Raw genomic sequence first — 13,841 nt, 5'->3', positions numbered from 1 at the left:
TGGGAAGGTTACGGTCCGGAGGAGAGGAGTTGGGTTCCTGCCAGGGACATTCTGGATCACACCCTTATCGAGGATTACAATCGACAGGTAAGGGAGTCGGGGAATGCCAGGAGGCATTCCTAGGAGGAGGGGTACTGTCACGGTTCGCAGATGCATTGTTTCCTTCTTGTCGCGTGCTCTGTGTTATGACCGCAGTGGGTGTGTTTGTGTTTGTGTGCGAGTGTGTTTGTGGGTGTGCCCAGGCCACGTGGGTGATCAGTGGACCCAGCTGCCACTCATCACTCTCCCCACCTGCTGCTCATCACCTCAGTCTTTTTATACTCACCTCGTTCATCTCTCCTTTGTCAGATCGTTGTTTGGTGTCCTGTTCGTGGTTGTCTTGTCTGTTCCTGACCGGAGTCCCAGTTGTTTCGTCGTCATTCTGTGGATTACTGTCTTCGTGCCTTGTCTACTGTCTGGAACCGGGAATCATCTCACCGCCACTCTTCAGTCACCACGTCACGTCACCAGCCGACCATCTCAGTCCCTGCGCCACCTGAAGCCTGCCCGTTTTCATTGACTGTGTTTCTGTTACTGCTTGTTGTAGAATAAACGACGTTACTTGCATTTGCTTCCTGTAGTCAATCATGACAAATAAACTATTAAATTTATATTAATAAAATATTAAAGCTTATTAATAAACATTCACCTTTTGTCTATTATTGTTGTCTCTAATTGCATCCCAACTATTTTGGGTTCATTTTAAGCTAGCCATATAGCAATTGGTTTAAATAAAACTACCCAGCAGGTTGGGCAAACATTTAACCCAATTGCTGGGTTAAAACAACCCAATCGCTGGGTTTGTCCATTTTCAACCCAACTTGGGTTGTTTTTACCCAGCATTTTTTAGTGTAGGGACATACAGAAGATAAAGTACCTGTTTGTTAACAATGCAGCTGGCAGGAAGCTCACCTTCCAAACACACATATGTTCTCAGACAGATGATTTATGTGTGCTGCATATTGCTTCTAAAAATACAAATGCTTACTAATGTTTTTTCTTTAAACTCCTCTGTAATGATGTAGGCTTTTCTCAATAAATGTGCTACTGTATGAAGTGAATCTGTTCTTTTGATACACCTTAAAAACCACTATTTAACATAATTGTTTGTGGGTTTTGTGTGTGGGTATAGCTTGCAAATTAGGTGGGTAAGTTAAAATCTGAATGTATAAGAAAATGCAGGCTATAGGTGTTGTGAGTGGTCCACCATTTATAATGAAAAGAATGTCTCTCGATATGGTATAGCATGTCTTCTGCAGTTTACCCAGTACCCATAAAGTGTATTCATAATATTATATTAAAAATATTTATTTTTCTCTGAACTTTACTCCAGTTATTAGACCATCATGTGACCATTTTGAATTATTGAGTGAGACCAAAACATCACGTAAATAATGAATGAACAGGGTGTAACAAAGCTGGGTAATAGAGAGTCAGATGGACAGTGAAGCAACAGGGGAAATCCCTCATGAGATGAGTACCATTCATTAGTTGATTTTACAGCTTAATTGAGATGAGAGAAAGGGAGACCCAGCACGTTCAGCACGTGAAAACCGATAGAGGATATTCCTGTAATCATATTACATAATTTTTTTCATAACATTACAGATCATAACTGGTTGATGAATCCCACATTACGAGCCACACTTGTCTGACTTGTCTGAAATGAACTTCTCGGGACTGTAGCGCAGAGAACATAAAATGCTTTAATTAAAATGAGTGTGTGTGTCTGTACATATTGCATGAAATATAATTATAGTTTTATAATTAATAATTTTATTTATTATATTATTCATGATTGTGTATGTGGTTTTTGTAAATTTATAATTTTGTAGGCTAATGGAAGTAGAATTGGTGTGGCTCAATTTATTATGATTTATTAATATTATTAGGTGTGGCCTATGGGTGTGGCTCAATTTTATTTACCGTACTTTGCGGTAATGACGTTCTCAAGGAGGCGAAAGCGGTGCGCATGCGCACATGAGATGTATACGCGTTGAAGAGGTAAGTCAGTTTTTGCAAGTCAGAATGACTCAGTTTTGCCCGAGACTGCGTCTACTTTAAAGCAGAATGCGTTCGGATACTGTCTGACCTGTCTGACGCATTTGTGGGGTGTGATTAAACATTCAATACTCTGCTGGACATCACATTTGATCTAATAGGTCTACACTAAACTTTCTATCCACCCCGAGCTTTTGACTGAACTCATTTGCATAAACAGTTTTGTTGATGTAAACTGTAATTTATTTAATAAAATGCGCATCGAGTATCTTAAAAAAGGGTTTTACTAACCTTTGTATACAAAACTCGCTAATTTTAAGACAGACATCACTGGAAATAATGATAAATTGCAGTTCCGAAAGAGAATCACATGTTGATTCAGTAACCACTCGGACTGATTCAGTGAGTCAATTCATTGAAGGATTCACCAGACCGATTCAAACAGTACAACTATCGGACGGAGTCTTTTTGAACAACTGTCTCTACAATCTAGCTCACAATGCTTTTAAGAAACGCAGCCCTGCCTCATCATTTGTTCATGAATCTGTCTTGTACCACTGTTGTGTGCAGTGTGCAAGAACAGCTCTTTGTCATCATTTTGTGGTCTAGAATGTTTTTTTTTCCCCTTAATTGAGATCTGATGTTACAATGAAAAGTATCTTCTTTGTGTTTTTTATTTTATTTTAATATTATGATATAATACAATATAATATTATATTAAAGTAACATTAATATCAAACAGGTTTTGTGTAACTTTTATAGTTGATACAGTTGTTAGGCTATCATAGGCTAATCTTCTGTAAACAGTGTGCTAGGTTTCCTGATGACTCTTTTTGTCAAGTAACATTAATTATGGGCTTGATTATATAATCAACTGTGACTGAAAGCAGTGAGTGAGTGAGTTGTTTACCGTATGATTACTCATTGAACATGAAATGCTGGCATTATGCAAACGACTGGGTGATGAGTATTGTGGAGTCAATTCTTCCTAGTCTCATCTCATATCTTTTCCTTGTATATTACCATTGAGCTGAAACAGTTGTCCTACTACCTGATATCAAACTTGATATCCCCCTTTGTCATTGTTGGATAGTGTTACTTTAGAAGAATTAGTGGTTTAGACACTATTTTGTTTTGTACTATCACTTATATATAATAAATATATAATATATCAGTATGTAAATTGATTACAGTATATAATTGCATGACATTTAACATTTAATTTTACAGATGAAGTTTGATTTATCACTATATGACCCTTATAAAAAGTAAAATTCCAGTAAAATTGTCAGTAAAGATCACTGCTGTAAAGAGTTTGACACTTAAGGTTGTCTCACCTCTAAACATATACACACATGGCCATACATCACAGTAGACTTATCTCTGACATGTAGAATTATAAGTACACATAGGCTACTCTCACTGGTAACTAATGTCCCATTCACACTTACAGCGATAAATCACTGGAGGTCAATGCTAAAAGTCAGTATTCTGAATGTGGTATCTAGCTGTAAAACATAGCTGGTCACTGTTTGGTGTCTTGTTGTTAGGTGCCACATTGTTTTGCTGCTCATTTGCATGAAATTGAGCTCTGTATGTTTTTCGCTTTCATTGAAAGTGAATGATGTTCTGTTTCGCCACTTTAAATGTGTAATCCTTAAAGGGTTAGTTCACCCAAAAATGAAATTTCTATCATTAAGTACTCACCCTTATGTCGTTTCAAACCCGTAAGATCTTCGTTCATATTCAGAACACAAATTAAGATATTTTTGATGTAATCCGAGGGTTTCTGAAACACACATAGACAGCAATGTCATTGCACCTTTTGATGTCCAGAAAGGTAGTAAAGGGATTGTTAAAATAGTCAACGGGTTTGAGACAACATGAGGGTGAGTAATTATTGACAGAAATGTCATTTTTGTGTGAACTAACCCTTTAAAGTCACCATGAAATCAAAACTGACATTTTGAGTCCCGCCCTACATTCTTCTCATTTCAGAAGCCATTTCACTCGGATATACTCTACAGTAGGGAAGAAAAGACTTGTCAACTTCCATTTCATGCACTCTTGCAGTTCAAGTAGTGAAGCATGATGCTTGCAATGCCAAGCTTGTGGGTTTAATTCTCAGGAAATGCCTTTAGAGGAATTAAAAGTTGGCATTTGGATAGAAATGCCAAATTCATAAATGTAATACAATGTGAGGACAGATTAACTTAATATTACTGCATACTTTTATATGCACTTGCAATGCAGTTTTATCCAAACTGACTTCAAATGCATTTAATATACACACATTATCTCTGGGAATTGAAGCCATGACTTTTGTCATTGCAGAGCACAACCACAAACTAAACAATAAAAAACAAAAAAAGGTGTTAGGCTGATGAATGATGAATTCAGATTTCCAGGGAAAGTGCTGATAGTAATCCCCAAATTACTATGTCTCACCTTTCTTCGATTAAACCGCAATCACCTCAAATATCGTCTGGTCTGCATACTAAAGTTACCGCAGTAATCAGGATTGCGTGAAAGTACAAATTGAACCACGCTCGGGTTATAGGGGTCAGTTTCTTTCACTTTCTGCCTGTTGTAGATGTAATCAGTCTTAGCCAGCCTTAACTTGCTAGTAACTTGCTCCAGCCACAGAGCTAGAGAGACCTGAACGGTCTAAACAGTGCAAGACTAGAACAAAATGGCTGGCCATTAATTGTTTATAACCACGTCTCTCTCCATACCCTGTTTGACCTTACTGTGCACCTGACCAGTTAAGTATATATGAGACTGAGGGTACCTCCAGGGTATTAAGGCGATTGCCGCCTTTGTGAGATTTTTCTTTCCTCAATCTCCTAATTGGTCCTATCAAGGGTTATCAGCATAGTGTCAGGTTTTAGAGATAAAAGCAGATAAAATTAAGGACACATCGTTTAAGGCACCTAGTCTGGACCGTGATGTGACCGGTGTAACTGCTGAGGAGTTTTTCATATATATTTTAAGTATTGCTATTGTTTATTTAAAATATATTGTTTAATTTATATAAATGGCAATGCATATCATTCCCAACTTAGAAGCCAATGAGGATGCGTTTTTTCCTCCACTATTTTGTTTTTTAGTTTGACCATTAGCATAAAATGCTGAAATGAACAAGTATTAAACTTACTACCAAACTATTGAATTGCTTTGGTGGGGGACCGTTTGTTTGCACGTCTATTATTTTTATGACAAACAAATATTGCGATATCATACTTCAGAAATGACACCACTCAGATGACGGTTATATAATACCAAGCATTCGTCTTACATAACCACAAAACATTAACAGCATTCTCTTACATACTATATACATAGTTTGGTATTTGGTTACTTTGCTGTCTCACTGCTCAATATTTTAGTGTCTCAACTGGACTCTCACCTCCAGACAAGAGTGCTTCTTATGACTCGCTCGTCAAATTACTGAAATCAATCATGTCTTGAAATAACTAGATGAAGCAAACAGAAAAAAAAAAATGGCTGAGTCAGTGTAATTAAAGTAGTGAATTTATGTGTATTAATTCAGAGGTTGCTTTAAAACATTTTAAGATATTAAAAAGGTTTTTTTTTTTTTTGTGCAAATTTTTGACCTTTGATTCACAGCTGTATAAATGGATAAGGCATTTACATGCAAAGCAAAATTGATATTGGGGTAAAAATCTAGGGATGTTGTTTGGGTTTTGCTCAAATTATGACCTTTCTGCAATAAAAGAATGCTATTTAATGTGTTTACATCATGTCAGATCAGGTGTGCAAACATGCTTTGTATTCTTTCAACTTTATAAAACAAGAAAATGTTTTGTCCATATGCAGGAAGAATCATAAGAAAAAATACCTGCTAGTGGAAATACTGTAGTTTGGTGGGCAAATATGGCTGTCGTGAACCTCAAACTAAATCAAAATTTAGATTTTATATTGATTAGAAGAGCAGATGATGAAAATGGCCATTACGTCTGAGTACTGTACACCATAACAACTCGGTCCACATAGACGGTGAGCTTTGAAACATTAATGCGTCCACACATACACAAACAAAATGCCCTTAAAGATTAATGTGCTCTCATTGTGGGATCTTGCACTGTTTAGTCTCCGTCCCCGAAAAAATCCACAAGTCATGCCAATAAATCATGGTCACTCTCTCATCTGTCTCAGTGACCTGGACAAACCTTTTAAACCTCTCTAATACTGTATAAAACCTAATGAACTTGCTTAGAGTTGATCTTGTGTTCTATGAATAATAACACAAATGAGCAGATTTTCGATTTCAATGTTTATTTTATTTTTTTGCATAAATTTTTGTGTTGTAAAACAATTATACGGAACAGTATTAGGGCCAAGCAATAATAAAAAAATAAAACCATCTCGAGATTAAAGTTGTTAAATTTCAAGAAAAAAGTCGAGATGAAATGTTGAGAATAAACTCGTTAAATTACGAGAAAAAAAAAAAAGTTTAATTTTGAGAAAAAAGTCGAGATAAAATGTCGAGAATAAAGTCATTAAATTACGAGAAAAAAGTCATTAAATTATGAGAACAAATACGTTAAATTATGAGAAAAATGTCGTTAAATTTCGAGAAAAATGTGGAGATAAAATGTTGAGAATAAAGTCATTAAATTACGAGAAAAAAGTTGTTAAATTATGAGAACAAATTCATAAAATTATGAGAAAAATGACGTTAAATTTCGAGAAAAAAGTCTAGATAAAATGTTGAGAAAAAAGTCATTAAATTATGAGAATAAACTCGTTAAATTATGAGAAAAAAGTCTAGATAAAATGTTGAGAATAAAGTCATTAAATTACGAGAAAAAAGTTGTTAAATTATGAGAACAAATTCATTAAATTATGAGAAAAATGTAATTAAATTTCGAGAAAAAAGTCGAGATAAAATGTTAAGAATAAAGTCATTAAATTATGAGACTAAAGTCATTAAATTACGAGAAAAAAGTCATTAAATTATGAGAACAAATTCGTAATTTAGCGAATTTGTTCTCGAAATTTAACAACTTAATCTCGAGATGGTTTTATTTTTTTATTATTGCTTGGCCCTAATCCTCTTCCGTACAATTAATCACAATTTTTTGCACCCAAATAAAAGTTTGTTTACATAATGTGTTTTTATATTATGTATATACAGGGAGTGCAGAATTATTAGGCAAGTTGATTTTCTGATCATATTTTTTTTCCAAGCACATTTTACCAATTCCAATCCACATCAATCTTAATAACTACTATTAATATTGTTTTTAATCATTTATAAGTGATATATAATTGTTCATGGAGGCTGGAAATGAAGAATGCCCTATATTCAGGTGTGCAAATTATTAGGCATGTTTTCTTTTACAGATAAAATGAGCCAAAAAAGAGATTTAACTCAGACTGAAAAGTCAAAAATTATTAAATACTCATGAGAAGGACGCAATACTAATGTAATACTAGAAATTGCAAAGTTAAAGCATGACCATTGGACAGTAAAATGCTCATTGGGTCAGCGGGGTCATACAAAAACAGCTGGAGAAGAAAAGACACGTTAACTGCAAAATAATTAAGAATTAAGGTGAAGAATTAAGTGTGAAACCATCAGGAACCCTTTAGTCTCCAGCGCCACCATTTCCCAGTACTGAAACCTACCTGGAGTCTTCAGAAGTGTGAGGTGTCAGGATCTCAGAGACTTAGGTTAGGTGAAGAATCCTAAAAAATGACCCGCTCTTAATAAGAATCACAAGCTGAAGTGTTATAAAGTACATGAAGACTGGGTTTTTATAGGCCTTATAGACAGACAGCTTGAGAGTGACTCCTGAAGGACCAGCACCACATCCTCTTGTACCACTGTTTGAAGAATTTATCTTCCAGAATCTGGCAGTAAGTTTTGGAAGATCATTTAGTCCATCTCTGCAAGATGGACATTTCAGGATAAGAGATGGACTAAAAGTGAACTCCCACACCTTACTGCCAGATTCTGGAAGATAAATTCTTCAAACAGTGGTACAAGAGGATGTGGTGCTGGTCCTTCAGGAGTCACTCTCAAGCTGTCTGTCTATAAGGCCTATAAAAACCCAGTCTTCATGTACTTTATAACACTTCAGCTTGTGATTCTTATTAAGAGCAGGTCGCTTTTTAGGATTCTTCACCTAACCTAAGTCTCTGAGATCCTGACACCTCACACTTCTGAAGACTCCAGGTAGGTTTCAGTACTGGGAAATGGTGGCGCTGGAGACTAAAGGGTTCCTGATGGTTTCACACTTAATTCTTCACCTTAATTCTTAATTATTTTGCAGTTAACGTGTCTTTTCTTCTCCAGCTGTTTTTGTATGACCCCGCTGACCCAATGAGCATTTCACTGTCCAATGGTCATGCTTTAACTTTGCAATTTCTAGTATTACATTAGTATTGCGTCCTTCTCATGAGTATTTAATAATTTTTGACTTTTCAGTCTGAGTTAAATCTCTTTTTTGGCTCATTTTATCTGTAAAAGAAAACCTGCCTAATAATTTGCACACCTGAATATAGGGCATTCTTCATTTCCAGCCTTCATGAACAATTATATATCACTTATAAATGATTAAAAACAATATTAATAGTAGTTATTAAGATTGATGTGGATTGGAATTGGTAAAATGTGCTTGGAAAAAAAATATGATCAGAAAATCAACTTGCCTAATAATTCTGCACTCCCTGTAAATACACACACATACAAGTATTTATTTAAGAAATATATGCATGTATATAAATATATATACACACACCCACACACACATACATGTATATATTATAATTATATTTTAAAGTATATAAAAAACATTATTTTAAATTGTAATAATATTTCACAATATTGTTTTTTTTCTGTATTTGTACAGATTTATATGTATCCCATAAGTCTTTGTTTTTTTTTTTTACACTTTAAAAGTGAAAAAAGTGCTATGCATTGAAAACAGGAGAATTTTTTTTAGCTTTTTAGTATAAATCTTTATTCAGTGTGCTGACGGTAATCCAGATTTTTGTTTAAAAAAAAAAAAAAAAAAAATCACGAAAGCAGTACACGTGTCGCTGAGGGCACCAATTTTTCTTTAATGTTTGATTACTTTTTGTTTAGTTTTGTATGATAAACATATTTGATTTTGTGTTGTGTCGACACATAATCATACAATGAGGATCACACAATGAGTCCCTGTTAAATCACACAAAGATGGAGCCATTAAATTTAATATATATTTAATAAAAGGCACTCAGAATATCATGAATAAAATATAGTGCTTAAACAATCAAAATATATCATACAGCCATAGCATACATTCATAAGATGCTAAATGCCATAATGACCGCATAACACTGGCATTATCACCTTCGTCGGTGGGATAATTGTATAAAATCTAAATAGAACTCTCAGGATTTACCGAACAACGACTTTCAATATTACTGTTGATATTTTGCCATACTGTGACATAAAATGCATGCTTAAGGGAATATACTTATGTTTTTTTTCCATTGACACAATGGAGGGTTGATTTAAATGTCATATTTCAATACCTCTATTTAAAGCATGATCATTTTATCAAATTCATGAATCTCAATGTTTTCATGCATCTTTTAAAATTTACAACAGCATGATAAAAAGCATTTTAAGTTCTATATTGCAATTATACGTTAAGTATCTGAAAAATGCATTGTTAACTGCTGGCATAAGTTTAATTTTCAAGCTTCCCTGAAAAGTGCTGTATTGCTTTGCTTTAGTCAGTGCTGAAATGCTACAATCAAAATTTGCTTTGGAAACAAATATTTGTTCTCTGTATTTTTTCAACTTTGCTTTTTACAAAAACATGCAAATGTGCAATATGTTTTATGCGAATAAAGCAGGAAATAGATCCTCATAAAAGCGAATTCCTGCAATAAAGAAACATCAAGTTATGGAGCACAGATTTCTACAGGCATAGTGTAATCACTAAAAAAATTAAAACAGTTGTCGTGATGAGCGCAACAGATCTAACTCTTACTCCAAAGACTTGTACTCTTATGAAAGACAATAATATCTCATAAGTAAAAATCTATTGCAATCATGGGCAAAGACAGACGTATGCTTATTAGCATGACAAAAACTTTGTGTAATTGTTTTCATGTAGCTATGAATGTTACTAATATGCTTGTAAGATAATTTCTTCCTGTTCTGTTCATAATATAAATTGGTTACATTGTGTAAGTCCTGACGTTGCAAACATTTACAAGTAAGTCTTTAGGCTGGATGATATATTCACTGCAATCTTTTCCATCTTTTAAGTGGCTGACCGCTCATTGGTTTCACTATACATTACATGCACTGTGCGATCATGCTCTCTGCCTTAATGGCTTGTCAACTCAGCTTAAATTAGTGTGATACAATTGAAATCTGTTCTTAAATAACACTTGTTGCCTCCAACAACAAACCGGCCTAAATTAAAGCTTCTTTTATGTGTACTCCGTTTGACCATCAAGTATCGTTTTAGTGTATAACCAATATAAATTCATGCTTAAACTCTTGTGCGTTTTCCAGCCATACATATCGATGTGCATAACAAGTAAGGCTGATAGTAGGCCAATAAAGCCTTTAGTTAAAGGAATAAGTGCTGTGTATCCTACTGGCTATCATCGATGCTTTCATATAGATTTGGTCAAACAAGAGACAAGATATGATATGAAATTGCCAAGAAAAGGTATGTACAAAAACTTTAAGTCAGCATAGAAAAATCTCACCCTAAAGATAGAGTTAGTGTCTCGTTCTGTGTGTATACTGACAAAAATAGAAACACCAGAGGAAATGTGGGACGAGCAGCAAGCAGATGCTGCCACAGCACGGTGGGTCATCCAAATATAACATACTTGCATGCGTAAGATACTGTATTTAAATTCAAAACAGACCTGATTATGAATGACAACTACCAGGGCTGTTAAGAAGAGACATTCGGTGACATTGAAAGATGGATAACAGTTTGGCATAAGCTTTTTCTCTCACAAGCAGCAGGGACAAAAGGTGATGTCAGTGCAAAACTCTAAAGGAACGACAACATCAGCAAAAGGTGGTGCTGGGTGGATGCTCAGAGTGCAGATTCATGATTCCTCGGCATTAATTTGAGGGACTCGGCAACACAGGCACTTAATCGCGATTAATTAAATGCTTGTTTTGACCTCAGTCAAACGCAGCCGTTTGCCTCGTAAATGATGACATGAGTACTTTTTTTTTGTCTTCTGTGATTCATATTCCTTTTCAGTTCAGTGCATTTCAGTTTGTATTACAGTAAAGCCTTAAAGGGATGTTCCTTACAATATTTTTTGCTTCCTTTTTGTAGATAGTGCTTCTGAGGTTTTATAGTCATCTATCTGTGTTTTTAGCAGCCTTTGGCTAAAACAGCATCCTGTTCGAGTTCTCCCATTGAAACAGCACATTCTGCAAAGGTACTGTTGGTATATGCATAGCATTAGGTATATATGTAGAACTCTTAAGCAGTTGTCAAACCATAAAACTGAGAGTTTCTAAGTGCATTGTTGTACAGTCATTATTGCTAGTCATGTGAAATATACCAATCCTTATGGAATGCCATTTTTTCCAGTCTGCCAATTCCCATTGCTCTTGTCCAGCGAGTAATTGCTTTCATACTTCTCCTCAGCGCTGCTTTTCTGATTTGCAGCAGCCTCAGCAGCAGCGTCAATCACGATTTTGTCCGCCTGCTCCGTTTCACGATGGTAGAAGTAGTTGAAGTTGGAGACTATGACGGGAACGGGAAGTGCAATGGTCAGCACACCAGCAATGGCACAGAGGATCCCAACCATCTTCCCCCCCAATGTGATAGGGCACATGTCACCGTAGCCGACTGTCGTCATAGTGACCACAGCCCACCAGAATCCTTCCGGGATGCTCACAAACTGAGTATCAGGTTCGTCAACCTCAGCAAAGTAAATGGCACTGGAGAAGAGGATGACGCCAATGAAGAGGAAGAAAATAAGCAAGCCCAGCTCCCTCATGCTGGCCTTCAGGGTTTGGCCTAAAATCTGTAGGCCCTTGGAATGGCGGGACAGCTTGAAGATCCTGAAGACACGCACTAATCGGATGACACGTAGCGTGGCCAGAGACATGTTCTGGCCGGCGGTGGGGTCTTCTCCGTGGGTGGCCATCAGTTCCGTTACGACGGTAATGAAGTAGGGCATAATGGACACAATGTCAATGACATTCATGATATTGCTGAAAAATTCACTTTTGCTAGGGCACACCACGAAGCGTACCCCAAGTTCAAAACAGAACCAAATGATACAGATGGTCTCCACCACAAAGAAGGGGTCAGTAAAGACAGAGGCCAAGGCCTTAGGATGAGGAGTAGGGGACAGGAGCGTGCCATTGGCGTCACGGGTTAAGTTGACAAACGCAGGTAAAAATTCACGTTCATCACGGAACTCCGGGAGCGTCTCCAGGCAGAAGATACAAATAGATATAGTGATGACAAAAACAGACACTAAGGCCACTGACCTGGCAGCGCTGGAGCTCTCTGGGTACTCAAAGAGCAGCCAAAATTGACGGTGAATCTCACTGGTTGGGAGTTGAGGCTCAGGGTCTTTGATGAAACCCTCATCTTCCCTGAACTGTTCCATGACCTCATGCCCCAGTCGATAGAACACTATCTCATCCGCAAACACATCCAATGGCACGTTTGCTGGCCTCCGAATCTTACCTCCGGACTGATAGAAATACAAGATTCCATCGAAGCTCGGGCGGTTGCGATCAAAGAAATATTCGTTCCTCATGGGGTCAAAGTAGTCGATCCTTCTCATGGGGTCTCCCAGCAAGGTATCTGGGAACTGATTCAAAGTTTTGAGTGTTGTCTCGTACATCATCCCTGAGACATTGATAACCACTTTTTGTTCGCCCTCTTCGAGTTTCTCCTTTTCTGCAAAGTAGTCCTCGCTACAATCCTTGGCTACTTTTCCTAGGAGAGCCTCATTGGGACTGCCCTCGCTGCTCATCAGAACCTTCCAGTTGGAGATCAAACTGTTGCAGCTCGAAGTTCCTTTCTTGCTGAGTGTTGGTGGAGAGGCTGCTGAGTGCCTTGGACGTCTTCCTCTCTGAGGTGAGTGTGTGGGTGAATTTATGCCACAGGTTCCGGGTTTTGGTTCCGGGGCATCTGAGGTGGGTGAGGTCGGATATCCCGAGTCGCTCGGGTCTCCCAGGTTGATTCCGATGTCGTCTAGGTTCTCAAAATTGACTAGAGGAACCTCCATGGCCTCCCTCCCCTCCCTGGGGCTGAGCTCAGGCTCCTAACCCAGGATGAAATGACAGACAAGCAGCCAAAAGCACAGGCCAGCCAGCCCACTGAGCACCTCAAAGTGCGAAGAGATCAGGGAAGATTCAGGCTGGTTCTGCAGCAGAGAGCCGAATCCCAAGATAGTGTCACCTGATCTGCAGATAAAGACAAAGGGAACAAACCAGTTGTGTTATTGCATGGAAGATAAGGTTGCACCTTAGTCAGGCTAGGAAACAAAGCAATCTAAAGTAATGTAAACTCTACAACAAGACAACGAAAAAGCAACAAATAGAGATTTTCATTTTTAGCACCATTATTTTAATCAAAGTATAAAATCGTAGCTAACATGATGCACACACCTGCAGTCCATTCAAAATCAAGCATACACATTATAGGTTAAAATTAAGATCTTCATCATTTATTCACCATCTTATTGTTTTAAATCTGTTTGACCTTCTTTTCGAGGCTTTCAAAACTATCATGAAAGTATAATGAAAGTCTTGAGCGTGATATTCC

At 37.0% G+C, this 13,841-nt stretch overlaps 1 protein-coding gene across 1 annotated transcript; it reads right to left on the bottom strand.

The window, feature by feature from the left end:
* Positions 1–11,619: 11,619 nt before the first annotated feature.
* Positions 11,620–13,323, bottom strand: LOC137010919 (potassium voltage-gated channel subfamily A member 10). Its single transcript, XM_067373373.1, has one exon. It carries the CDS (start codon positions 13,300–13,302, stop codon positions 11,620–11,622), a length of 1,683 nt encoding a protein of 560 aa, XP_067229474.1. The 5' UTR covers positions 13,303–13,323.
* Between the last annotated feature and the right edge of the window lie 518 nt (positions 13,324–13,841).

This window comes from Chanodichthys erythropterus, chromosome 21, assembly GCF_024489055.1.
Source record: "Chanodichthys erythropterus isolate Z2021 chromosome 21, ASM2448905v1, whole genome shotgun sequence".
In the NCBI taxonomy this organism is placed as follows: domain Eukaryota; kingdom Metazoa; phylum Chordata; class Actinopteri; order Cypriniformes; family Xenocyprididae; genus Chanodichthys; species Chanodichthys erythropterus.
Note: the sequence above shows the minus strand (reverse complement) of the source record. Positions and strands in the feature narration are given on the sequence as shown.